Source organism: Meriones unguiculatus, chromosome 2 (assembly GCF_030254825.1).
Source record: "Meriones unguiculatus strain TT.TT164.6M chromosome 2, Bangor_MerUng_6.1, whole genome shotgun sequence".
Classification (NCBI taxonomy): domain Eukaryota; kingdom Metazoa; phylum Chordata; class Mammalia; order Rodentia; family Muridae; genus Meriones; species Meriones unguiculatus.
This window is the reverse complement of record NC_083350.1, coordinates 77015200-77042947: the sequence shown is the minus strand read 5'-3', so window position 1 is coordinate 77042947 and position 27748 is coordinate 77015200. Positions and strand designations below refer to the sequence as shown.

The following is a 27748-nucleotide window of genomic DNA, read 5'->3' as shown; positions in this document are numbered from 1 at the left end:
TACAGTACGGGCCATTTGAGTCATTATTATTACAATATACTTTGACAAAAATAGAATCTCATTTCATATCAATACAACAACAACAACAAACACAACAGTTTCCTGGACTGTTACACCACTAACATTTTGAAAGGTCTCTATTTACAATTACAGTAGCAAGAGGGCAAGTTTGGGATGTGGCCTGGAGGTGGAGGGACAGGAGGTAGCGAGACAAGGAGCACGCAAAGAGCTGGGAGGTGGGTCAGGAGCAGGAACTAGGAGGCAAGGGAAAGGCCTCAGGGGCCTCGTCTACAGGAACCTCTAGCTCCACAGGCCATGCCATGTGCCCAGTGTGCACTCTTCTGGGTATGGGTGTGCAAAGCGAGAGGTGCCCTCCCCATGCCTGCCCCTGACAGGACTCCTGCCCTCAGCACCCCAGGGAAGCAAAGGCTGACTCTGGGCCCACCCTGGAGCCACTTCACAGAAGGTCTCTCTCAACTTTCCCAGTACATGGCCAGCTTTCTAGAGTTGGGGTGAAGGGATGGGGAGCTATTGCACTGTACATCTTAAAGGAAAAGCTGGGGGTAGGGTCCCAATTCACCAAACCCAGACCTTCTGCCCTCATCAGCCCTCTTCCTACAGCTGTCTCTCTTCCATTTTACCTCTAGAGCTTCCAACCTCAAGCTCCTGCCCTGGCCCAGAGTCCTAGGCAGCCTTCACAGCACCCAGATCTTGGGGTGTGGCACACAGAATCAGTGAGTGTGGTGTGTATGCAGGAAGCTGGAGGGACCAGGATGGGTATTAGCCACGAACAGCCCAGAAGCAGAAACTCTGCCTCCTCCTATCCCCTGAGACACAAGCCCATCATCAAACCAGCTTTGGGGTTTCAGTCCACTGTCTGGGTTCTGTTGTTGGGTAGTTTTTGGTTCTTTACGTCTATCTGGAAATGGGATGGGAGGGCTTCACATGCAGGGCTCGGCACCTGTCCTTCTCCAAGGCCTACCGCGCCCCCCCTTCCTGCAGCATATGTGTACAACGTGCAAAGTGTCCCCCCCTTCCCGCAATAAAGAGAGCCCCCCACCAGTGAAAATGGCGGGGGCAAGAAAGGGGCAAGAGCATCCCTCTCTCTAAAGCGAGATTTCAAATTTAAAAATATAATAATAATAATAATAATAATAATAATAATAATATAATTATACACAAATGTAACCATCAACAGGACATGGAGCAGAAGAAAGGAAGTAGGGGTCGAGCGGGAGGAGCCCAGGACAGGGAGGGGTGGGCGGTGAGATTGTCAACTCTTCATCAGTGAGGCTGAGAGGAGGGAGAGGGAACCGTCACTTTAATGTCTGTGAAGAGAGGAGATGGAGAAGGTGGTGTGAGGGGCAGCTCGGCCTACGGGATGCACCCCAACCCTCTCCCGAGGGGTAAAACTCTAGGGCAAGGCCAGCTGGAGGTCACTGAGCAGGGTCAATGCTGCAAGGAGGGGTTCAAGGGCTGTGAGTACTGACTCAAGGGAATGCCAGCCACAAGACATCTCAGGTGGGAAAAAACAAGGCTGAGTGCATGTGGGGCATTCCTGGGTGAGGCAGACACCGGCAGACAGAGGGCAGTATTACAGTACCCAGGCATCCAGCCGCATCCTCTTCACAGCTGAGCCCTCAGCCTCAGGCTCTGGGGCCGGGCGCAGCAGGCCTAGTGTGGGCCCAAAGTCCCCCCGTCCATCATCCCGGTCCCCGGTCTCATAGGATCCTCCAGCTGGGCTGCTGAGACCTTCGCCAGGCTCAGGGCGGGCAGCTGGGAACACAGCTGGTGCAGGAGGTGCAGGGCTGCGTTCACGGCTTGGGGACACTGGCTCTGACTTGATGCTGATGTGGGGGTGGGTGGTGACAGTGAGAGCAGCACCCACATGGGGCAAGGGGCTGCCTGGGCTGGAGTTCAGACACAAGAGGCAGTAACAGAAAGAGTGGGAAGAAGTCACCAGACAAAGGGCAAAAACAGAACAGAATGAGAGTTGGGAGTTGGGAAAGGAGGGAGACACGTGTCAAAGGGAAAGAAGAGAAATGAGTGTTAGCTCTAGTCTGTCCACACCATTCTGTCCACACCATCTTCCAAAGCCCACACCCTCAGCCCTGCTGGGTGGGAGGAGGGGCTCATGACTGTCACTGAACACACACACAACTCCAAAGAGACCTTCTGTCCCTTACTCCCCCCATCCCCATGGAAAGCCTCCCAAAGACTCACATGAGGTTGCTGAGAGATACAGGGACCAAGTGGGGCTGTTGCTGAGGTGGTTGCTGTGGCTGTGGCTGTGGCGGCTGTGGCTGTGACTGTGGCGGCTGTGGTGGTTGTGGCTGCTGGGGCTGCTGGGGCTGCTGCCAGGCAGTGACGTTGCCTAGTGCCAGCCCTGCAGGTGAGCTGAAGGCTGGTAAGGAGGACAGCTCTGCACTGGGCAGCTGGTAATCTGCAGCAAGAGAAAATGAGGGGAGCCTGAGTGGGGCGCACTCACCCACCCCTTTGGGGAGGGCAGGTGGTATCTAGCCACAGATGTGAAGAATGAAGAAATTCCTGAAAATGACACTCAGAGATGTATGAACCTAATAATCACAAGATACTGTTTTTTTTCTAACAAAGTGAAAGGACAAGTGATTTTTAAAATAGCGTCAGTTTTAAAAATCAGTCATGTATAAGTATTGCTTTTATAAGGACAGTTACAAAAAAGAAATGAGGATGGGAAATGGGGAAGACCCAGTTTTGATCTGACTGCCATCTCTTCACTTGCCCAGCTTCCGGCAGTGGAGAGGCAGCAGGGAGCGCCGGCAACTCTGGGCTGATGGGAAGCAAGTGGCCACTCTACCTTCTGCCCTGGCCCCACATGTCTGGACTCTCCCTAATCAGGGCTCAAGCAGCTGCTCCCACAGACACTCGGAAGAAATGGGTCTGACATCCAGTCTTCACGTCCCTGAAGCAGAAAGGGGCTTCAGGGCCTAAGCTAAGGACACCAGTGGGAGACTGCATTATGGGGGTACTTGTTCTGTCCAAGCACTAATCTTAAGGAAGATACTGTTAACAAGTATCCTATTAAGCATCTCACTATTGATACAGCTCTAGTAAGTATGCCTCATGCTGTACCCTGTTTGAGGGAGAAATGCCTTCCCTAAGAGCCACAGGGATGTGTGCACAGTAGGAGGACATGCTAGAAAGAGGTGCACTGTCCAGTCAACCAGCCTATGCTCAACAGTGAATCCACGGTCACCTGTCCTAGCCCTGTTTGTGTATGAAGATGTTCTCGGCAACCTCACCCACAGATTGCGGTCCCGGGCACGTGCTACTGTCTACAGCAGGGGCAGCCCTCCTTCCTACAGCAGTCACCAAGGACAACAAAGTGTGCAAAAGGCACGTAGGACACAATAGCATCAGGCTCCAAGTGAACACTCCAAGACTTACCAAGCCCCACTGCTCACATGAGACAGATGCAGCCTCAGGTTCGAGGAGCTGCACTCACGGGAAAAGCTGGGCTAGTGGCAGCACTCATGAGAGCCCTGGACGCATCATTACTTTTATTTGTTTTTCTGCAGTGCAGGGGATACAAGGCAGGTCTTGCACATGCCAGGCAAGCACTCACCACTGCACCCAGCCCTCTCCATTATTATTATTTTTTTTTTGAGAGAGGGTCTCACAACGTAGCCTTGCCTGACCTGGAATGAAATATGTAGGCCAGACTGGCCTTAAACTCACAGAGATCTGCCTGCCTCTGCCTCCTGAGTGCTGGGATTAAAGGTGTGCACCACAATGCCCAGCTTTTCCCACTACCTTTAAATCTCGCTCTAGGCTTGTCAATGCCAGTTACTAGTTTTATTTATTTATTTATTTATTTGTTTGTTTACATTTGTTTCTGTTTACTTATTTTTAAAGGTCTTTCCCCCCTACAATTGAAAACAAGTATGTATTTTTATATGCATTGGTGTTTTGCCTGCATGTATGTCTATGTAAGAGTGTCAGGTCTCCTGGAACTGGATATGAGTGCTGGGAACTGAACCCGGGTCCTCTGGAAGCACAGCCAGTGCTCTTAACTGCTGAGCCATTTCTCCAGCTCCCTGGTTACTGGTTTTAATAAGTAGTACAAGAGCAGAATGTGGGCTCTAGGACTAACTATATCCAATGCTCATTAAAAAAACAAAACAAACAAACAAAAACAAAAACAAAAAAAAAAAACAGGCCCAGAACAGAGCAGTGCTTTGCCAGAGAACCTTAGGGAGAGATCAGAACCCAGCTCTTAGTCTTGCCCCAACCCAGCACACTAACTCTATACTGGGAGGCCTATTTCCTGAGGGCCAAGAGGTCAACCCCTGAGGCTACCTTGCTACCTCCTCAAGCTGTTCTTGTAGTGACCGCAGACAGACTTCTGGAGCTAGCGTCCACAAGGGTAGGTCCATCTCTTGACAGGATACTACCACATAGACCACCCAACAGCTGTTGGGGTTTGGCTCACAGATGGGATCTCCATAAATGTCTGCTGTTGACAGAAGTCTGCTTAGCTATTCCTGTGGCAGTAGGAACTGGGGCCCTGCTTTCTTGGGGGACAAAGCTGCTTTCACACACTCGTGACACAAGGAGTCCATGGCCATCTCTGCTGAGAGCCTGTTTCAGGTTCACCAACCCAAACTAACTTCTCTCCTGTTGCACAAGCCTGAGTGGGAAAAGTGCAGAGAGCTTGGTAGGATTCCCAAACAAGCAAAGCTTCTGAGGAGATCCAAGCTGTGTCCAGCCCATTCTCCCATCCTAAGTTGGTTTTTCTCGTTGGCCTTCGGAGTGGGGATAGGCTGGAAGAACCTCATGGCCCTCCTATCCACCTGTCTCCTGACATAGGCTGCCTCATCTAAGCAGTCCTTTCTCAGCCTCAAGATGCAATTACTTGGGAGTAGGTCTGTATGTGAGGTACTCAAGGAACAGGGACCAGAGACACTGAAGCAGGAAAATCTGCCCAGACTCCTCAAAAGCCTGCCCCTGCAGAAGCATGGAATAGGCTGTTGCCTGCCACTCAGGATTTCTCAGAGTCTGACTGTAACATTAGCTTTAGGTGGACTTGGGGAGGTGGAGGAGTTTGGGGTCTTCTAGTCTAGTTTACTTTCACCGTAGGAACAGCCTGAACACAGGTCACTCAGGTGTCAGGGTTGAGGTGGGAAATAGATGACAAAGGTCTCCTCACTGGGAAAGAGCTTACTGTCACAAAAAGCTCTCAATCTCCCCACTAGTAAGTCCTTCCTGACAGACACAGCGGTCTAAATGCAGGCAAGGATGGCTGAAGGCATCATACACTGTTCTGGGGAGGGCGTGAGAGGCTGGCACAGCTATGTCAGCTTGCACTGTATGTCCGACTTCAGTTCTACCTAAGGGCTTCCCCGTGTCCCCAGGTAACTGTTCACCTTTAGCCCCTCCAGCCTTCCCCAGGCTTCTCCCGGCTCCCACGCATTGCTGCAGTGGCCATCCCTGCTCAGAAGACTAGCAAATCCACTGCACCCCAGCCTCTTTCCTTACTCCATCTTCCCCTCCGGGAATGCTGCACTGACCATGTTCCCTCCCCAGTCCCTGAACCGTAAGCCTATTAGCCTGGTGTTCAGCCCGCCTCTAGCCTGCCCCCTCACGCTGGACAGGGTTACTCTTCCACAAGGACCTATGTTAAAAATAATTTTTTCATATAAACAATGAATTAGAAAAAGCCTAAGTACGTCTTTGGGATATACTTTAGCACAAAGAATGCCTTTGAGATATACTGAAGACTGAAAAAGTACTTGCTTTATCTGAAATTCAAATTTACCTAAGAATTTTGTTATTTTTCTGTTTATAAATTTTTTTAAAAACATTTAATTTGTGTTTGTGTATATGTGTGTAGGTGCCTTTAAGAACCCAGAATAGAGTGTTGGATTCCTTGGAGCTGGAATTACAAGTAGCTGTGCCCAATGTGGGCACTAGGAATTGAACCTGGGCTTTCTGGAGGAGCAGCAAGTATGCCTAATTACTGAGCACTCTCTTTAGTGCTTGTTTGTGTTTCAGAGGAGGTCTCATGTCTCTGAGCTGTGTAGCTGGGGGTGACACTGAGCTGATTCTCTGTTCTCCACCTCCTGGGTGCCGGGATCACAGATAAGTGCTTCTGCATCTGGCTTCTATAAACAGTGATAGAAACAGAGCCCAGGGCCTCAAGCCTGCAAGGTGAACCTTTACCAACTGAGCTACACCTCAGGCCCAACATTCTGTTTTACTTGTTTGATCTACTAATTACCACACTAATTAGTGAAGGACTGTCCTCAGATCGTCTGGGGCCTATCTAGCATTCTAATTCTCCCTCTCTGGTCCCTCATCTGCCCTAAGCACAGTGCACAATACACCAAGTTACATGAACACTCACCTGTGTTGTAGGCAGTGGGCATGGAGGAGAAGGGGAGGCCCTGGCTGAGTAAACTTGGTGTTGCCACGGAAACCACTGGGGTTGTGAGCGAGTGGGTAGACTGGGAGACCCCAAGGCGCTGGGCATTGTTCTGTAGGAGAAAACTCTGTCAAGAGATGGCAAATGGGTGGGCTGCCTCAAAGTGGTCACCCATACTACCTCTGAGCTAGGTCCCTGAATTCCAAGGAAAGCGCCACAGCAGGGAGTACCCAACACACACACACAAACACTAGTAGGTGTTCGGAGGCCTGAAGACTCAGAGAAAAACATGCACACACAGATTCATTTGTGTCTGCATGCATGCAGACAGGAAGGCATGGAGACAGCTCGTGGCTCAGTGTGAACACTGCTCTGGTGCCTAGGTGGAGGGACAGGGGAAGAGCTGTCATCTCTCTTGGGCTAAGACACTGAAGTCTCCTCTACACCGTTCGGCAGTAGCGGCCCCAGGAGATGCATCCGGCATCTGGGAATGAAATGTGGGATCTGGGGTGGCATGTGATGGCATGCATGCACACACGTGTGTAGGGCTGTCGGCTCCATCTGCTGCTGAGTCATTTGTTTATTCCAACGCCACGCTGGGGCCGAAACTGCCGGTGTGTTGGCCGCCAAAGCCTGCTTGCCTTTTCCAGCCTTTCTGGCCTCTTGTCAGCAAGCTGGGAAGGAAGCACCCTCCTCTCTCCTGGCTGACGGTGAATATGTAAGCATGGCGGTGGGGGCTGTGCATGTCTCTAAGTGCCTGAGGAATGGGCTCAGGGTAGGAGTTAGTCAACAGGCAGGCAGGGAAAGCCTTGCTAAGGACAATTCCAGTCCTGACTCAGGGCCTCAGCTTCCCCTGGAAAACTGACCTTCCTAGATTTTTCTCGTAAGATGAGGTTCATGTCTTGGGTTCCAATGGTGTGTGGGCCTATATGGCATCAGGAAGCCAGTGGAAACCAAGGACTTCTTAACTTAGGCATCTGGCTCTTCTCCAGATGCACACACATACACGTCTGAATAAATGTGGTAACACATAGACACCCATGCACACGCAGTTACACATGCATGCCATGTCAGCCCTTCCCCCTGCCCCATTCACCTTAGTATCCCACTAGGCTCTAAACACAGCTCCTGACAACCAACCAATAACTAAACTCCACACATTAAACACACAAGGAGAAGACTGGCACACATAGTCATGCTGCAGACCGGATAACATGGGGCAAAGCTGGAACTCAAAGGCACTGCTAACATCTGTGCCGCACTTACCAGATCTAAATGGTCCTCAGTCTGAGAGCAGAAATAAAACCAAGAGGATGATGGTTCAGGCTTTGGTTCCTGCCCTTCCCACATGGCCACCCATCCACCTGTCTGCTTGAGGGCAGAGTAATCTCTCTGGCCCAAAAGGAAATCCAGATATTCTGACCATATGATAGTCAAGAGAATGCTGTATCCTGGCCTCCATCAGCCAGACATCAGCCAGTCCTTATTCTTATGGTGCAGTATGAATTCCTTTTATCATCTTCTCCATCACAAAACCTTTTCTCCTGTCCCCTGTTCATTTCTACTGCCTTCTGGCCAGCACTGCTGCTGTCCAATGGCCCTCAGGGAAGAAAGAGTTCACAAAAAGCCATTCTCTCTCTCTCTCTCTCTCTCTTTCTCTCTCTCTCTCGAAGTCCTACCTGCTATTAACCTTCATTTCTCTTGCTACAGGTCATCCTTTTCTTCCCACCTCCCAGCCCCTGCTATGAGCCAGAAACCCACTCACCAAATGATGCATTAACCCTTTGCCTCCCTGGGAAGTGATGACCCGCAGATCAGGCTTGCGGCTGGGGGCTCCAAGCTGGGTGTTGTGGGTGGGTGGGGGTGGAGACTTGGCAGGGATGACTTTGTTTAGGCTGTTGCCATTGGCCACAGGGAGGAGGCCAGGGGAAGCTCGGGCACTGACGTAGCCATTCCCTAGAGAAGTGATATGAGAAAGGAAAATTGCTGGCCTGCCTTCTGACCCTACCAACTGCTCCCGATAAGCGTATCTGTCACCTAGGGCTCTCAGAGGCAGACCAGGGTTCCACATGGACAGTGGACTGCCTGAGAGCCTTGGTTCCCAATCGCTTGGCCAAAAGTCAGGCTCTAAGCCACAGTAACAGGGTCAGAGGTAGAACCGCTGTCACTGCCAGCCCTGGGCACCCATGCCTGGCACTCGACCCCTCCCATTGCTTCACACAGGATGTACGATGACTGGAGGGGAAAAGGTAGCAGGCTGTGATCTGGGCCTCGTTTAGGAGTCTGATCACCACAGTCAGCCAAACATTTAGATTGTTCCCTTGTCAGGATCTGGAACTCTGTGCTTTTGATCAGAACAGACAAGCTGCTTGCTACCATGAGGGGACAGGCCACTGACTGCTGGTAACAGTGTTGCCAGCACCGGGGCTAAGGATATGGTCACTTTCATTACTAGACTGTAGATAAAAGCATCACAACTATCTTTTACACTGACTGTCATGTTATCTCATACATGTTCATGCCAGCCCTGAGAGGTACACGGGATGCGTTATCCCCTGGGCACAGAAGAGGAAACATGGCACTAGGTAACAGCGGATGATAGCTTGTCCGTGGCCACCTAGGCCATCTCACTGAGTCTCCAATGCTGGGCTACAGGGCCCACAATAAAGCCTGGAAAAAAAGGGTATACCTCTAGTCCAAAATGCCACGACTCTAGTGCTAAGGTGCGCTCACACCCACCCACCTTACAAGGACTGATGGTGACAGGACAGGAAAGGCTGAAACAGAGCTGGAGAGCCTGAGATTCAGGAATGTAGGTGATGACTGCAGTGAGAAATTCTACCTTACTGTCTCCTAAGAGTACATGGTTACCCTCAAAATGTGCTGCTGTCTCTATCCCAACTCCAAGAACACTCTGGGAATGGCAAGAATGGCAGGACGATGTCAAGGGTGACCTTAGAAAGTCACCAGCCAGACACCAGCACAGATCAAGAGTGGCTAGCTTCTCGCGGGCACAGGGGCAGTGGTAGTTTATGACTCCGGCATACATACCCACAGGTACACGTCTATACGGCGACTCCATGGGAGCACAGAATTCTGTGTGCATGGGTGGTGTACGAATGCCTATGCTTTTCTAGGTGAGCCCTGATCCAAACAAGATACACTATTTTAATCTGAAAATGTTGGGCCATGGCCAGGCGTGGTGGCACATGCCTTTAATCCCAACACTCAGAAAAGGCAGGTGAATTCTGAGTTTGAGGTCATTTTAGTGTACATAGCAAGTTCCAAGCCAGCCAGGGTTACCCAGTGAGACCGGTCTCAAAGAGAGAGAGAGAGAGAGAGAAAGAAAGAGAGAGAGAAAGAAGGAAAACGCCACCAGATCTTCCCTTCAGTAACACTATGGGTCCATCTTTATTGTGCCTGACTTTCTTTAGAGCCAAACTTCTGCTGACTAGTTGCTGCTATAGCACCAAAGTCCAGGAGCCTAAAAATCCTCTGATGTACCCTGTTTTTGGCCCTGCCATTTCCCTCCCCTTTCCTTTAGGTCACTCTCCTGAGCCGCCCTGTGGAAGGCAGCGACACTCACCAACAGGGCTGGGGCAGGCTCCATTAGCACTGTTGAGGTCTCCACCCAGCATGGCTCCTGGGAGAAAAGCAGAGCTTTATCTTGGGGACTGGACAAGAAGAAGGGGCTCTAAGGAGTCCTAGGCCTTTTCCCCTCAAGAGTCATACACATGCAGGAGTGCTGCAAAGGGAAGACCCACCATTGAAAATGGAAGCCCAGAAGTCCTTCCACACCTCACTTCCACCTCATCGATTCACCCTCTAGCCTACTTACCTGCACTAGCAGGCCGCTGGGGCAGGCCTGGAGAAACACTGTTTCTCTGTAGTGCTGGCTGCTGAGGGGACAGGAGCCGCGGGTCCGTAAGGGATGATGTCACCAGGGAAGGAGTGACCAGAGAGCCACTAGGATTGCTGAACTGCATGGAGTTCTGGTTGGACACGGGCACTGTGACAGGCATGGCAAAGTTGGGGGCCGGAACAGATGACTAGACAGAGAGACGGAGGGTAGCGTCACACCAGGTGACTGTCTCCCCCTGGACCCACTTTGCCTGAGAGGGTAGGCACAAGGGTTCTCTGGTTCCCAGACTGTATCTCCAAAGCCAACAGCTTGGGCTCCCCGCCTTCAGCCCTTCTGCAGCCCTGCCTACCTCCCATCAGAAAGGCGAGAGCACCTTGCAATACAGCTCTAACCCAAAGCAGAAGGGCAAGGCTCTACCTACTGCAGAGGAACTGGGTACCCCCAGTGGAGGTGGGTTAGTCCTCAGCCAGGCGGGACACACCGGGAGCAAGTTAGTGCCCTGGGTACAAACCCAAACTCACACCCTGCTGAGGACACTTCACTAAGTGACCACCCACCTTCTACCTGCTTCAAGCCCACCTGTCTGCCTTCCTGTTAGTAGTTCTGCTTCCTTTACATGAGCCCACGGGAGCCTCCTCCCAAAATAAGGAGACAAGGAACACATTCCTCTCCCTTGCACTCTAGAGACTCATGGCATCTATATTTTCTGCTGGTGAGGGGACGTGACAGGTCTCTCTAGCTTATGCAAGAAGGACTTTACAAGAGGGTTATCAAGACCAAGGTCAGGAGTTCCTCAGTGGTCAGTACCAGCTCACGGATGGCTCAGCTTAGTCCATCCATCAGAGGCAGCCGAGGGCCGGGCAAGGCTGGGTGAAGCCACACCATGCAGCACAGGAGGCTCTCCTCCATGCGACTACTCACGGCCAGTCTATAACTCTGCATCATCTTATCAAACTCCTCGTCTATCTTTTTATACTTCTCCTCCGTCTGGGGGGTCAGGGCAAACGCCTCGTCCACCTCGGGGCTCTCACACTCCCTGTGCTTCTTGTGCAGCGCCTGGGGGAGGGGCCGGAAGGGGGGCCAGAGAAAAGGTGAGGAGGGCTCACCCCATAGCGCCTGAAGAGCCCATCCAGCTCCTCACTGGCCCGCCGGTACTTGTCCTCCAGCAGGGGGCTCTGCTCCAGTGAGTCCTCCCCATCCGGCTCTGGGCTGTCACAGCCGTTGAAACCCTTCTTCCTCAGGGTCTGCAACCGCACCACTCAGTCAACCAGCCAGCAACGGTCCTCCTGCCTCCTCCAAGTTCCTCCCAAGGATCCCCTGCTATTCTCCAACCTTCTCTCCCATGGTTCCCAGAATCTCAGGTCCCCCCCTCAGCCATCCGCCCCCTCTGTAATGTGTTCCCTTGGGACCCTGAGTAAAGCAAAACCTAAGCTACCAGGCCTAGGGCAGGTATGCTCCACAGCTCAGTCTAGAGAGAAGGTGTGCTTGAGGGTGGGGTTCTGCCCATCCAAATGCTAGGTTCCACTTAGGTGAGAGAAACTGAACAGAGACAGGAGAGGATAATACAGGGAAGCACAAAGGACCTGCACCTCGTGAGCTTTCGGACCTTGCTCATGACCTTCAGGTGTACTTGTGGTCACTCAAAAGCTTAAAGATACTTGCTTCATGTTTTTAATCAAATCACGTTTATTTCCATGTGTGTCAGTGCACGCACACACGTACATGCCATAGCACGTGAGTGCATGTCAAAGGACAACCTACAGGAGTTGGTTCTCTTCCGTCCACCCGGGACCCTGGGAATTACACTCCGGTCGTCAGGCTTGGCACGAAGTGCTTTTACCTGGTAAGCCATTTTGCCTGCTCTTGCTTCATTTTAATTTTAATTTTATTTACTTATTTTGTTTTTTTCCTAGACAGGGTTTCATTGTGTAGCCCAGGCTATCCAGGAACTTCGTAGACCAGGCTGGCCTTGAACTAAGAGATACTGGGTTTAAAAGCGTGTGCCACCACCGTCCAGCTTATTTTTATTTTTTAAACTTTATCTCATGTGTATGTGTGTTTTGCCTGTACATATGTGCGCTACATGAGTGCCTGGTGCCCGTGGGGTCAGAAAAGGGTAGACCCTTGGAACTGGAGTTACAGGCAGCCATGAGCTGCCATGTGGGTGCTGGGACTCGAACCCAGGTCCATTCCAAGAGCAGCCAGTCTTCTACTCTGTTCCCCAAGTTGGCACCCTAGAGTGAGAAGCATAAGCTGGGCGGTCTTATTGCTCACAGAACAACCCTTTAAGCCACCATCACTCCATGTGTGGAGGAACTACATCCCAGAGAAGCCAGACTACCTGCCTAAGGCCATGGCCAGAAAAGGCCAGAGAGGAATCCCAAAGCTCATGTCCTTCAACATTTCACATTTTGACTCTGAAACAGAAGACAAGAGCTACACAGACTCACAAGGAACAGGACAGAAAGGAGAAATAGGAATAAAGAGGGAGACACAAAAAGGAATATGTCGGAGAACAAATAAAGGAGGAACTAAAAAAGAGAGCAAAGATAGCAGGATGTTCCTCAGACCCAGCAGAACAAAGACTGCTCAAGGGGAGCTGAGCCCTCCTGCTCCTGTCTCGTGCCTTTGCTGCCATGCCCCTCCTCCCTTGGGGCCTGGGTTCAGAAGAGACTGGTTTACACAGTGGCAGAGGCGGGCGCAGGCGCACCTCAATGATGTCAGCATTGGTGCGGCTCTCATGAGGCTCGTTGTACTCTGTGTACTTGAGCAGCACCTTGTCCATGTCGGTGCTGGCGTACTGAAACAGCTTGTTGGAGTGGTTGAAGATGATGAGCGCGATCTCGCAGTCGCACAGCACGCTCAGCTCGTAAGCCTTCTTCATCAGCCCAAACTTCCGCTTGGTGAATGTCACCTGCAGGAGAGCAGTGGGTGGCCAGGTATGACAAGAGTGTCCCTCCCATAGACACCTGGACAGAGCCCTACCCTAGAGTTCTATTCTCAGGGTGACTCAGCCACGGCCCATGGAAATCCATGCTCTAGGAAAGTACAAAACAGCACCCCTTGGTCAGACCACAGCTAAGATACACCAGAGCCAGCCTCGGACAGAAAGGACTTGAAGTGGCCAGGAGGTCACAGCTCTGTGCAGTGGGCTAAAAAGAGCAGCCTAACTCCCAGCTTAGGAGAAGGCCTGCTGGGAGGAGGGGCTGGGGGTCCAGCAATGGTGTCGGGCCCTGGCCTGTCTCAGGCCAGCAGAGCTAAAGAGGCCCACTGTGCTCCTCTCTCCACTCAGACCCACCCTCTGTTGCAACTTCCAGTGCGTCCCCAGCCTTCCAAGAAAGCTCTCTTCCAGAACTGGTCATGGTGACAGAAGCTGGCTCCCTGCCCTTGCTCACCTACCACGTGGGGCTCTGGGGCCTCCTCACCTGGCGGTTCCGCTCATCAGTGATCCGCTGGATCTGAATCTTTTTCCTCCCCATCTTCTCCGGGGGTCCTTAGTGCCAGAGAGAAAGGGGCTGCTGGGTGGTCAGGAGCCTCACACTGTGCTCATGAATGTCTGGGACTAGGGTTCAGTTCATGGTCTGCAGAACACCTATGCACAGCCTCCTGGGAGGGGAGGGTCATAAGAGGACTGTTAGATTCCCCCCACCCTGCCTTGTTGCTTGGTATGTGGGCCAGGCTCATTACAGCCTGTGTGAGAGACGGGGAGCATCTCTGCCCCATCCCCAAATTGAGGCAACATTGCCTATAAAGGAAATGCCCACCCCAACCCCAGACTAGGTGCAAGCTGGGCTCCCACAGGACCAGGACTTGGTCTAGGCTGATTCCCAAGTCACTGCTGTCCTCGTTAGGTCACACAGAAGATATAGGGCACCTGGCTTCTGAGGGTCTGCTTCTCAGAAAGCACCCACACCCTATTCTCTGTGGTTTGTGTCTGTACTATGTGTTGTATTCCACCACCACCCCTGCCCACCACCCCACCTGGACCAGTGGCGCCTACTATGCTGGAAACATGGTGAGAGCATGCGTGCCCAGACTGCAGCAGAAGGCAGAAAGAGGATGCCCATAATACGGGTGTCTGACACCCCTTCAGGTTGGCAGCAGGATCCTTACATGGACTCACAGAACGTGGGGACAGTGGAGGCTGGAGTTGGAGAACACCCGCCCCAATCAGAGCTTGCGCACACCAGGGTGCCGCATTCACCCAGCCCCAGCAGTTTTATTTGAAGGGCGGTCTGCTGCTTCGACACTAACAAGTTAGTTTAGGCCAGAGGGCAACAAATCTATTTTCCCAAACCCCTCGGTGCACATGGGGTCTGAACCAGTGGTCCTGCACATGCCTGGAAGGAGCTCTGCCTAGCTGCAACCTCAACCCCCATTTTTATTTCATGAGCTAAAGTCTTGTTAAGTTTCCCAGGATGGCCTTAAATTTGTGATCCTCCTGCTTCAACCTCCTGAGAAGTTATAACGACAGGCATATACCACAAAGTCTGGCTTTTTTCTCTGGTAACTGTAATGCCAAGGATGAAACCTAGAGTTTCACATTCCTTAGGTAAATGATCCATCACAGAACTTACCCTGATCCAGGCCAGTGTCTCTGTAAAGGGCCAGACAGCCAGCATTGCAGGCTCCATAACCTGTAGCACTGCTTAGCTCTGCTGTGGCAGGCTAGCTTTGTCTAGCTGACAAAGACTACGGGATGTGGTCTGTGGTAGCTCATGCCTTTAATCCCAGCTCCCGGGAGGCAGAGGCAAGCATCAGTAAGCTGAGGACAGCCTGGTCTATATATAGTGAGACACCTTCCTTGAAAAACAGTAACAGAAAAACTCCATAAAAATAATGAATGAATGAATGAATGAATGAGGTAGGAGATATGCAAAGAGGGTGCACTAGAGGACCAAAGAGATGGCTCAGCCTTTAATTAAGAGCCCTTGCTGGTCTTGTAGAGGACCTGGGTGGTTCCCAGCACCCATTTGGAGAATTACAAATGTCTGTTAGCTCCAGGTCCAGGGGGCATTTTCTGGTTTCCAAAGGCTGTGCACACACATGGTGAATAGATACAAGGCAAGGAGGCAAGGGGTTCCTCAGCAACAATGGCTGCTGAGCGAAACTGTGCCTTTCTAGCCCATTCCACAAGACCTGAAGGTTACAGAGTAGATGAAGTACATAACTGGGCACCTATGATGGAGCTGGGGAGGGAAGGTCTGGACCTGCTTAGGACCATCACAGACCATAGGACTGTCTCTCAAGCTTCTAACTTCCACTTGGCCTCTACAGAGACCACCCCAGCTTCCCTGGGTGCATGTAGGTAAGGGCACCAAGAGGGAACCAGCATCCTCTTCTCTTATCCTGATTCTTGAGAGATCCACAGTGCCTGGCCTTCTACTGCCTCCGCCCCATATCCTAGACCAGTGGCAACACAGAGCCCGGTATGGTCCAACACACATTTGTGCAAACCAGCACTGGTCATCTCTCTTGGCCTGTGACCCTAACTCTGCCCAACTCTATACAGAGGCTCCAGCCACAACTTCTAGGCTTTAACCCTAACTCTCAGAGCCATCCACAAACTGCCTCGCTGATGGGCTAGGGAGATGGAAAGGACACTGGGACCAGGGCTATGATAAACTGGCTTTTGTTTTAGTTTGTTTTTCGATATAGGGTTTCTCTGTGTAGCCTTGGCTCTTCTGGACTCACTTTGTAGACCAGGCTGGCTTCACAGAGGTCCACCTGCCTCTGCCTCCCGGAGTTCTGGGATCACAGGGTGCACCACTGTGTGCAGCTGTGGGTTGGCTTTTTTAGGTGGGTTTTTCTGGCTCAGCCTCAGGAACTCCAATCTAGACTCACAGTACAGGGTCTCCTCCCCCCCCCCCCAGCCATGTGGCGAATTCCTTCTTGTCCTTTCTTGTCTCCTGCTCACTACCTTCAATCCATGAGCAGATTCTTTTGTTTCTTTTTGAGACAGGGCTTCTCTGTGTAGCCCTGGCTGTCCTCGAACTCACAGAGCTCCGCCTGCCTCTGCCTTTGAGTGCTGGGATCACAGGGGTGCACTATCACCACCCAGCCCGTGAACATGTAAGGACCTCTCACCTGCTACGGCCAGTGCCGTCTCCTCAGGCAGGCTCAAGTGAACTGTCTCAGTGTTTTCAGTTTTCCAAAAATGCTAATCCAACACTCTTTCTAGCAGTACCATCTCTAAATAATTGTGCTTCTCTTCTGTGCCTGGTTCCCCCAAGGCTGGAGCTTCATGAAGGCAGGAACCAGATCTGTCTTTTTACTACGTTATTACCCACAGGAAAGAGCCCAGGAAATACCTATGCAAAGAAAATATTATGAGCCTGTGAGAAGTCCTTCCTGTAGTCTAATCTCTGTCTGTACTGCTATTCTCACTGTCCTCTGTGAGGCTAGAACCTCCTACCAGCTACCCTCAGAGGCCTATCAGTTCAGATATCACCAACTCTCCAACCAACTCTACCGCCCTCACCCCCAGCCCTCCCTACACTCAGCTTTGGCTGGTGCAGAGGGTGAGGCTCTAAGTCTTCTAAGGAGCAGCCCTGAGCACATGGAGATGGAGGATGGGGTTGCTTAGGCAACTGTCGCCTGGCAACCAGCTCCCTGGCTGATCTCCTACACTGCCCCCCCATCCCTGCTGCATGCTGGGGGAGCTAGGATATGAGAGAGATCATGGCTGAGAAGGCAGGGAAGCCAGAGAGACCCAGCGAGTATCCTTTAACAGAGGGAACCTGTCTAGGAGGGTCAGGCCCCAGCAACCCTGACTCCCTCTATACCAGCTCAGCCATTTATAACCCCATGCTTCCCAGGGTCTTGCTCACTGCTGCTCTTACTCTGCCAGAATTGCCCTGCCAGCATACAGCAGACAGACCCTGCCTTTGGAGGTCCTTCCTCCTAGCTAACCACAAGCTCTCTTACAAAGCAGGCTCTGTCCCCTCTTCTGTCCATCCCACACTGCTTCAGATTCTTTAGAAGCCCTGGGGTCAAGAATATGAACTCAAAAGAGAGAAAGAGAGAGAGAGAGAGAGAGAATATGAACTCAAAATTGATTCTGGGAGAATGGTGTCTGGGTAGATGTGGTCGCAAAGGACAATTGACTGACCCAGTCAAGGTGTGGTGCCTGTCCTGACCAAACTTCCCTACTCTAGCAGGGGGTTTTAATGAGCACCTGACCCTGCTTAATCAGTCCTCTGTTCAACAACCTTAACTGCCGGGAGCCAGGCCCCGGCATCGCCCTCCAAATGCAGACTCTGCTCTTGCCCGACCCAGGCAGCCCTCCTTTCTCCTGCCCTGGCCTTTCAGCTGTTCCTCTTCTTTTTTAGTTTGTTTTGTTTTGTTTTTTCAAGACAGGATTTTTCTGTGTATCCCTGGCTGTCCTGGACTTTGTAGACCAGGCTGGCCTCAAACTCAAGAGACCCACCTGCCTCTGCCTCCTCAGTACCAGGATTGACAGTGTGCACCAGCTGGGCTACTGCTCCTCTAAGCCTAGTCTTCATGAAGCCTTGGGCAGTCATGCTGAGGTGCCAGGCCCCAGGGACCTTCTCATCCAGACCTCATGCCACATCTGTATCACGGCAATGCCCCTCAGTAGGCTCTAGCTGGGCAGGGTGGTGTTCCCAGCAGGCTGTGACAACAGTAGCAGAAAGAAGAAAGCACTGGCTGGTGGATCTTTGAGGAAGCCAACAGCAGGGTGGTAGTGGGGGCCAGAAAAGCCTAGGATCTAGGATCCCACGGTAACTGTGCACTGTTTATACATAAAAGAGGGACAAGTGAAAAGCAAGGGCGTGCTGGTTTGGAGGATCATGGGAGAGTATGGCCTTGTCTCCCTAATGTCACACCTGAGCCATAGTCAAACCACTCGGGTTTCAGAATTAGGCTTAGTTCCTGTGTGAAGGGTCTGAGTGGGGATGAGAGTGAGGTCAAGCCTGGTTCCCGTAACACTGCTGAAGGGCCAGGCAGGAATATCCTTTCCCAGCAGTCTCCTTCCTCCATCTGCTCTTCAGCAATGCACCCCCACTTTCTGCTCCCTGAGTAACATGTCTTGATAACCTGAGGCTCTAAAAAGCTGCATGCATCTGACTCTGGAGCCCTATACCAGCAGGCTCCAACAGAGCATAGGCCAGAAAAGCCAAGCACTGGGCCTTGAAGGGAGCAGGAGACAAGAAGGAAACTGCTCTCATTAGGCGCTTCTCCTCCCTTCCAGGCCGCTGGGGGGCCTCAGGCTGGAAGTCAGGCTGCACTGAAGACAGCTGTCACCTCCTCCACCCTCTCCCCGGTAGGGCTGCAGGGCATGAAATAAGCAGCAGGCGCTGGGGGAGGGGGGCGACAATCCAATCCACCTGTCACCCCCACAGTCGGGCAGACTACTTGCTAGTGGGAGGAGGCGTGGGCAAGGTGGGGACAGATGCACAGACACAGGAAGGAGACAGAAAGGGGCCAGTGAGTAGAAGGCATGAGGCTAGAAAAGCGGCTGGGCTGGGCAGCCCAGGGGTGCCCCAGCAGCCTGCCTTGGGGGCACATTCCAGACCCTCTTCTCTCCTCCCCATCCCAAGATGCCTCCATTCTCCAAAGGGTTCCATTAGCATCCAAAAGCACAGAGACAAGCCGTCTAAATTCTGTCAGGCTACCTAAAACCCTGGTTCCCACCAGGTCCCACCATCCCCTCCCCCCCAGCCAGCAGCTTGGGGCTAGGTTGGGGCTATTTTTAGCCTGGGCAGTGAGCTAATTTTAACTCACCAACAGGGGACCTGAGGGCGGGCTAGGGGGCAGTCCAGGAAAGCAGGCTAGCGCAGGGTGGTCTTAGGCATGGTGGCCGGTAAAAGCAGAAACTGGCTTGAAGGGTACCCAGGAGGGCTGGGAGCCCTCCCCTAGCTTCCACTGGGCAATTCCCTCAGAGTGCACCCTCGGCTTCCCCCCTCTCCAGTGTGGCAAGCCTCTGGGGAAGTGCCATACTGTTTTCCCCATGAGGGGCTGTCACCTGCCCCATTCCCAGGCCTTCCCGCAGGGCACCTCTCCTTCCTCCTGCAGCAGCGGAGTCCTGGATGCTCCCGTCTCCTCTCACCAAGCCACTCCCACCCACAAGAAAGGCTCTAGAGCCGCCCGCTGGGCCTTAGGAACTAGGGGGCTACAGGAGACTACATCCTGGTAAGGACTGGGGTCAGACAGTGAAGGAGGAAAGAGCTTGCAGGGCTGGGCTGGGCCTGTACTGAGCTCATGCTGTGTGCCCACATCAAGGTACTAGCTTCACCACTGGCATAACAAAGGGGTAGAATGGTAAGGTCCCCTCCCCTGTCTCTGAGGGCCCTTCAACCCCACTCTTCTGCTCCTGGACTCCCTTGGAGGGAAAGGTCAGCCATGTAGTTCCAGGGAGAGTGCCAGTCTAGTCTAGAAGTACTGAGGAGAGGTGCTGTGAAGGCCAGAGGGGAGCAGACATGGAGCCTGCCTGGGATGTGTTTTTCTGAACTGTCACCTCTAGCAGATAAGGGAGAGTTGGCTTTGGGCCACCCTGTTGGGGCCAGTGCCAGGTAGAGCACGGGAGGGTCCTGGTGACATCTGTAGCTATCAAGGTCCCCTCAAACACTTATGAGACCCAGTTTGGGGCCTCCAAGAGTCCTGGCCCAAGGTCACTGTCAGCAGTGTGGCCCAATTTTGAAGCCCAAGCTTGTGCTTTACTTTAGCTCTGCCTAAAAGGCCAAGTAGCTATGACTCACTGCTGCTCATTTGCATGGTGATTTGCATAGTGTCTCCACCCTTATTCCTCCAAATCCAACTTCCCACTGCAGAGCATGGGCCACCCCTATCCAGAACCCTGAGGCATTCAGGGCCTCAGAACTAGTTCCATCTTCTCTGCCAGAAAGCAACCCTCAGATGCACAAACAGCCCAGGGATGTAGCCCAAAGCTCCCATCCCTCGGGACCTTCACTCCTGTCCAGGAAAAGGGACAGAGAGGCTCAGCCCAGCAAAGTCTCAGGGTGGGACAGCAGCAGCAGGCTGCTTCTGTCTTTCCACCACTGTGCAAGGCGAGAGAACAGTGCAGTAGTCACGAGCTGCGTGCGGCGTTACAGAGAACTTTGAAGACTGGGTCCTACACTCAGAAGACTTGGGGGCTCAAGCTCCACTTGTCAGAAGCTAACCAACCAAGATGGACAGCTGGGGACACATAGGAGTCACGAAGGTGCTTCCTCCTGCCAAGGATGCTGGCCGACAACCAGCCCCTTGAATACCTTAACCTCCATCTGTCCAGTCACAGCACCTACATATTAGTCACACCCACTCAACTGAGGCCCAGTGGACTACTCTGGGAAGTCCTTTCTGGTATCTAACTACCATCCTTTTCTCATAGCTAATCAAGCCGTGGCAATCTAAGCCCAATTCAGTTATCTACACAAGAATAGTGTATGGGACCTTGGCCATTAGAAGCCTTAGTTGAGAAGAGGTGGGGACAGTTGGGACCGTTAGTGTGTCACCTTCCACCTCCCTACCCTACTTCCCCCTGGGGTCTCAGGAGACAGAAGTGAAAGTTGCAGCTGGGGCCCTGAGGACAGATCTTGATAGCCTTGTTGGAATGGTGGTGCTGGTGCTGGTTTGGGGCTGCCTGCTATCGAAACAACTGGATGCTAGCTAGATGAGTAGAGGGACCTCCCGTGGAAATGAGAACATCAGAGAACCACAGAGCAGGCTGTAGAATCTCAAAAAAGCTCTCCTCCAGGGCACCACTTTTTGTCCAGGAACAGACCAAGTGCTGAGACCTAAATACTGGGCTTCTGGCATGGGGGGAATGTGAGGCAGTGCACAGACTGAAGGGCCACACACACTCAGCCAGGACAGGCCAAAAAGAGGCCAATCCAATCAGGGAAGGCAAATCCTCCTGGTCTTGTGACCTCAAGGAGCACCAAGGGTTTAAAGGGGCCTTGGGCTGTGGCTGGGTCTCTAAGCCACAGGCAGAAGGTGGCAAGGTGGCTCTTACAGGGATTATCTTACTGCTTTCAGGGAAGATACCGGTGAGGATCGGTGCCTAGCCTGATGGGTCCTGAGCACCCTTGGGCAAACACACTCAAATCAAAACACAGCATTAAACGGGGCTCACTGTTTCATCAGAACACAGTGGAGACTCCTCTGACTTAGTCAAGACTGCTGTCTGTCTGTGCCATGGCCTAGAGGGTTCCTTCCTCTGAGGGGGGATCTCAGGATCTTTTACAGGCAAGGCCCACCCCTGGGAACAGGTGAAGACTTCCTTTCGCCTTAGCTTCCCACTCCCAACTGCAGGCTGACAGGTGGGGGAGAAGAGCCGTAACAGCTGGGCCAGGACACCTGTTCCCCACCCCATGCCTGGCCCAGGGCCTGCCATGGGGACCATACAAGGAGAGTCTGCCAAGAGGCAGGCAGGTGTGGGGGAAAGAAGAGAGGGGTCCAGATGTCAAGGGGAGAGACAGAGCAAGAAGCACCCTCTTCAGGATGCACCACCCTCACCCACGGTACATGCCAGAGAAGGAAAACCACAAGGCCCAAGGTCAGCCCTCTAGCCCCTTGCTCACAGGCCCTGCTTCACATTTCATCTATAGGAACACAAAGAACTCTGAAAAGAGGCTCTTCCTCTTGCCATATGCCCCTACCCCCACCCCATTGAACCTCTTGCCTTAGTTTTTATTCTCCCCAACTTCAAACCCAGTCTAGGGGAGGAGGTACACTAGGAATAGCAAAGGACAGGTTTTGAGGACAGGAGGCAGCTGGCTTGGCATGGGAAGGAGATCAGCTCTGTTTCCCATGCCACCCCAGGGTCTGGTGGTTCCTTCAAAGCCTTGTCAAGTCCTTATGGCCACACCCTAGGTCCTGGCTGAAGGTCCTGAGGGAGGGTGCAGCTGTGACTTTCTACTGAACCCACTTCCTCTAGGAAAGGCAGGGGTCCGAGAGGAAGATAAGGTTGCCCTGACCCTGTGCTGCCTTCAATTCCTTTCCTGTCTCCTCACACAGCAGTTCCAGGGGCCTTTGTGTATTGCTGACTCCAGCTGCAGATCTTTGCTTTGGGGCCTCTTCCACTGATGGGGAAATCTGAAGTAATTACTGTCTCAGAAGTCAGAACAATGGACCCTCAAACTGTCACCAAACCCGAGACCTCGGTGTGCTGCACCATGGTCAAGAGTGGCCTAGAGCCTCTCTCTTGCTCCTGCAAACAGATGCCTTCTTTTTCTCCCCTCCCTCTATGTAGCCCTGGCTATACTGGAACTCACTCGGTAGACCAGGCCAGCCTCGAACTCAAGAGACCCACCTGTGTCTGCCTCCCAAGTACTGGGATCAAAGGCATGCGCCACCACCGCCTCCTAGACAAGAGCCCTCAACCCCTTACAATGGACTTCCCGGAATAAACCTTAATCTTTCAGCCTCAGTTTCCCCAATACGGAAGACAGTAGCAGACAGAACTGTGCCCGGCTTAGGATTTTTACAGACAACAAATGCCACCCCCACTCCCTTCATCCAGTTCTGAGGATCTCAAAAATTCTCATTTTTGTCTCTGAACCATGTACCCTGTTAAACTGGGTGTGCATGGGTGATGCCAGAGGGGAGGGCTAGGGACAGGCAGCACACGCCTTCCCTGTGGCATGTTGTCTGCCCAATGCTGGGGGAGTGGCCCCAGAACAGCCAGGGGCACCACGCCAAGGTCAGTGACCAAGCCTAGAGCTCAGGGCCTCCTGGGAGGGTAAGTTTAAATGAGTAAATATGGTCCCGCCTGGGTGTGGCTTGCCACAGGCCAGAGCTTGAGGCAGGTCACTCCCTCCAGTAGCCTCCACGGAAGGGGCAGTCAGCCAGGCAACCCCCTCAACCCATGCCACACTCTGTCACTGGCAATGGGAGTAGGTGTGGCATGTGTCCTTGGCCTGGACAAAAGAAAGGTAGACACAAAGTGTTTTGGGGACCTCCTAAACCAAGAATTTGCCTCTGAAAGCAGTGGAGTGGCCTCACTATGGGGGGAGGCAGAGATCAGCAAGGACCATCAAATATATAGATGCCTATGCCACCCAAAGGGAAACTACTGAAAAGCTGGCTGAGCTGGGGGAAGAACAACTTACCCAGGGACTCCGAGCGGGGTGGAGGAGCAGTGGCTGGCCAGGGGACAGAGCAGCAAGGGAGGGTGGAAGTCAGCCAGAGCTCCCTGACTCACAAAGCATGCTCTCCACAGACAGGCCCTGCCTGCCCATCTGTGTGTGCTCTGACCTCAGTCCTTGCTCTAGCCCAGGCTCTCCGGGTTCTGTGCGCCTTTAGCCTTTCTGCCTCTGCTCCCTCACCACCCCCGACTCTCCAATCCTTTAATCATCTTTACCACTGCGGCCCCCACCCCCCTCTGTGCAACAGCTGCTCTGTGGGTGTCACACCCCCAAGGGTGCGCTGCACACCTTCCCGCATGTCCCATGACCTGCTGCAGCTTGCCAGGTGCAGCTGGGCCTGCTGGAGACCCTCACCCTGCTTTCTGGAGAAAGGCGTTCAGAGGCCAGCCTTCCCACAGTTCCAGCTCCCACAACTCCTCAGAATATGTTTTGTCCTAGGCAGGGAGAGACAAGGAAATATTCCAGCACAGGCTCTACTAGGCCAAAGGTCAAAGCCTTTTTAGCAGAGTCTCTGGAGAATGCCTGAGATTCCCCTCTTTTTCCTGGCCATGTTAAAAGCTATATTTTTCCTAACCTAGCTTCAGTGGGAAGTTCTGCTGCCCAAGCTCCATCCAGCCTTCTCTTGACTGTGTAGAGGGCAATGTCAGCCACAACACAGCCAGATGTCTGCTTCTAGAACACAGCTCCTAGCAGCTAATGCCACCCTCTCCCCAATGAGTAAGTCACCAAACTGGGACAGAAGGACAGAGAGGGTAGGCTGGACTCTGGCCCCATTACTACCTCATAAAAGCCACCAGTGATTACAGCGATGCGGAGGCTGTGCCGCATGCGACCATTCCTCCTTCCCGCTTCCCTGTAAAGGGAGACAATTTTCTTAGGCCAATTGGCTTCAAAGAACCTACAAAGGCCCAGCCATGGTCCTAAGGGTTAGGGAGAGCCCACAGACCCACAGCCCTAGTTCTGACACTTGCCAATGGGCTCTGGGCCTGCTCCAGATCATCAGCCCCCTTAGGGAACCTGAACAATACCAACTGTACTTGTGATCCACAGCGTCCCCCTTGCCTGCAGCTCTTCTCCTGTAGGCCACACTGTCTAAGCAGTAGGCAGAGAAGTGGAGGCAACAGAGAAAAGCCTGCCTACCCACTCAACACCAGTGTAGGCGGCAAAATGTCCAACAAGGACCTGTGCCAAGCCAGGGCCAACCATCAAAGACAGGGGGCTCAGTTGGCACCAAGACAAAGCTGGGAAGGTGGACAGAGGTCCAGGCCAAGGACATAAGGACCAAGGATGCTGCAGCAGAGGCCCCTTTCCAGAGCAGGGTCAGAATGGGGCCTCAGTGAACCTAACCCCATCCCCTGGCCCAGCTCCCAACCTGGAGGGTCTCCTTCTACCTTTCCCTTCACACCAGAAAAAGGAAGAAAAAAAAAAAAAAACCTGCTGGAGAGATTATATAACGGCAGCCAGCCAGCCTGTCACATCGCCCAGCCGATGAGGAGCACGAGAAGCCAAAGGGCCAGAGCAGGGAGCAGGCCCTCCAGGCACACAGCTCCACACGGACAGGGGGATGGGCAGCCCGCACCTGCATTCTGTCCAAGTCCCCCACACCCTGTTCCAGGCTTAGCAGAGGCAGCACAAGCCCCGTCCCATCCCCCAGCAGAAGGCTTCCCATACTTTCTGGCTGGGTCCTGTTTCTTCTCTAGGCTCATGCCTGCAAGAGCAAGGCTTGTATGTCTTCATTTTTAATCTTAAGGGTCTCTTCCTGCATGAAATCTGTGTCAGAAAGAGGGGAAGACTAAACTCTGATACAAATTTGCTGTGTGATCCCAGGTAAAATGCCCTACCACTCTGGTAGGTATGGGAATCAATGAAAGCTCCTGCCTCCCTAGCAAAGCTTTTTACAAAAGTGCATGTAGCAAGCACACACAGGGTATGTGTGAGGGGCACAGGAGTCACAACAAAGAACATGACCACTGAGACCCTAAAGCCCCAGCGTCCATTTCTGGGATAAAGGGGAAAAGTGCTCTATAGAAGCTCCAGAACTCCCCAACCACCCCACATAACAAGGTTCTCAACCACTCCCACAATCATCGCACCCCACCCCCACCCTGGAAGGCGCAGGAAGGAAATTCATTCACAGGCAAGGCCATGGGAGCTGGGACAGCCAGGCTGAACACTGGGGCTTGGTGGCCAGAGGCCAGAAGCTGGGTGTCTGGGTACACCGACAGATACCTCGCCAATGCTCCCCTCCGCGGATACCTCCGCTAGGACTGTGAGGGGAACAGAAGGTGGACAGCTCCCAAGGCCGAGTGCACTCAATAGGCTCCCCTCCGAGAATGGGCCAGAGCAGCCCAAGGTCATCTTCCCAGACGGCAAACTTCCCACAGTCAGGCAGCTCAGACCCACTGAGGGCTAGGGGGAGGGGGAAGATCCGCTGCTCACTCAGCCAAGCAGCTAGGCCTCCGAGGGAAACTCACACGCGGAGAGCAGGGTACCGGATCTACCCACTGCACTCCCCTAGCCTGGCCCCACTGCGCCCGTCAGTCACGGGCAGAACTGGCACTCGGGACAAGCTGCGCGGTCCAGGGCCACAGGGAAGCCCGAGGGCTCGGTGGAGTCTTTAGAAGGCCTCCCTGCCCCATCTGTGCTGTGGGAGGCCGGGAGCACCGTAGTCCCTCGGGCCAGCCTCACCACTGGAACCCCACTCGCGCCGGCTTGGCCCGCACCGACCAACGGAGGCCTGCAGAGGTCCTGCCAGATGTTAACAGCTGCAAACTCCTGGCCAGGGGTTCTCCAGCTGGCGTCGCTGACACACCCGACCCGGGGCCCCACGGGCGCAAGATCGCGGCCGTAGCCACGTGCGTTGCGCTCGCCAAGACCCGAAGCGGCGGGGGCTCTAGTGCCAGGAGCGGCTGTCACAGCAGATGCCCCAGCACCGCCGCCGCCGCTGTCGCGCCGCCGGGCCCGGGACGCTCGTGCCAGGGCGCCCGAGCACCCCTCGCGCTCCAGACCACCCTGCGCCCGGCCGTGCGGCGTGGGGGAGGGGTTCTTAAAGGGGCCGGCGCGCGTCGCGACTCACCAGCCCGCGGGGGAACGGGGTTGTCACGGCGCCGAGAGCCTCGGCCCGGCCCGCGGGATCCTCGGTTGCGCGAAGCCGCAGCTCCGGCGGGGAACAGCGAAGGCGCCGCGTTCTCGCGGCCTGGGCGGCGCCGCAGGGCCCGGAACCCCCGGCGCGCGTGGGGGCGGCGGCAGCGGGCGGCGGGGACGCGGCCGAGCGCCCAAGCCGCCTCGACGGTTGTTGATATTTTGCTTCCTTCCTCCTTTCGAGCTCCAAAGGCAACTCCTCCAGCCCCAGACTCGAGGTCGACGTAGGCACCGCGCAGCCTAGCTTGCGGGATGGGAGGAGGGGGAGGCGAGCGTGACGGACAGGCGGGGGGGCCAATGGGAGGGCCCTGCAGGGCAGAGGCGGGTCCGTCAGGGCGGCCTGGAACGCGGCCCCGCCCCCTGCCCTCGGCCCGCGCCCCACCCCGCCGGGGCGCGCGGCCGCGGTGCGTGGAGCCCGGATCCCTCCGCCTGCGGGACGGAGCGGTGCCGTGGGGACCTCAGCGCCCCGGCCCCAGAGTTGGCAAGGGTCTAAACGTATAAGTTCTGGGGAGAAGACAGCGCTGGGAGGTCGCAGCTCCTACACTTACTGTGTGACAAAGCTCCGGCGCCAGATCGCGTTCTCTCCTCGGGGTTACCTGGGGAGCTCCGCTGCTCCCTCTACCTGTGACAGGTCCCCTCCTTTCCCTTGACCCGGCTCGGTTGACGCCCAGACACTTAAAGCGACAGCGCATAATTCTCGGGTGACCTAATCTTCAGCGCCTGCGGCTGCAGCGCACTTAACTACCGAGGGGACATTTAAAGGGGCGGGACCCCAACCCAACCCTGGATGTTTCTTCACGGGAAACATCCAGAAGCCTCATCTTGAAGATAAAGTAAAAAAAATCCCTGGAGGCCTCTGGGCGTGGTGAATTTTTAAGTGCTTCACAACAGGATTGTACGTACTATTGCTTCTGGACACTGACCCATCAGACTTCCTGTCCAGCGTCCTGTCACTTCCAAGTCCTCCACTGGCTCTACCTGGAGCTTGAGGAAATGACAGAGTCTGGCGTGGACTTAAAAGCCTTGCAGAACAGAGGCAAGAGGCTCTTCACCAGCTAGGGTCTGGTTTAGCCAAGAAATCTCTGTTCTGGCTTCGTGTGGGAAAGACTAGGAGAGGGGACAAGGGGTGGGTTAAATTCGACGCCGGAGTCAGACTGTTTTGATTAAAATCCTTCCACTATTTACGAAGCGGGCAAAGCACAATTTTAACTCTCCATCTTCTTGGGTAAGATG

General features: G+C 53.7%; 1 protein-coding gene across 12 annotated transcripts; it reads right to left on the bottom strand.

The window, feature by feature from the left end:
* Positions 1-27191, bottom strand: Mef2d (myocyte enhancer factor 2D). 12 transcript variants are annotated; one of them, XM_060377688.1, is made up of 14 exons: positions 27064-27149; positions 26451-26823; positions 16353-16576; positions 13691-13871; positions 12976-13179; positions 11372-11509; positions 10242-10452; positions 9990-10046; positions 8169-8359; positions 7670-7690; positions 6386-6515; positions 2224-2443; positions 1604-1910; positions 1-1328 (listed from the first exon to the last, which is right to left on the bottom strand). In XM_060377688.1, the coding sequence occupies exons 4-14, from the start codon at positions 13742-13744 to the stop codon at positions 1317-1319; spliced, it is 1545 nt and encodes a 514-aa protein (XP_060233671.1). In that variant the 5' UTR covers positions 13745-13871; positions 16353-16576; positions 26451-26823; positions 27064-27149; the 3' UTR covers positions 1-1316. The 12 variants fall into 12 exon arrangements, with proteins under 12 accessions (XP_060233671.1, XP_021493415.1, XP_060233672.1 ...); XM_021637740.2 differs by lacking the exon at positions 16353-16576 and having other exon boundaries at positions 27064-27148; XM_060377689.1 differs by lacking the exons at positions 26451-26823; positions 27064-27149 and adding an exon at positions 25604-26362.
* Between the last annotated feature and the right edge of the window lie 557 nt (positions 27192-27748).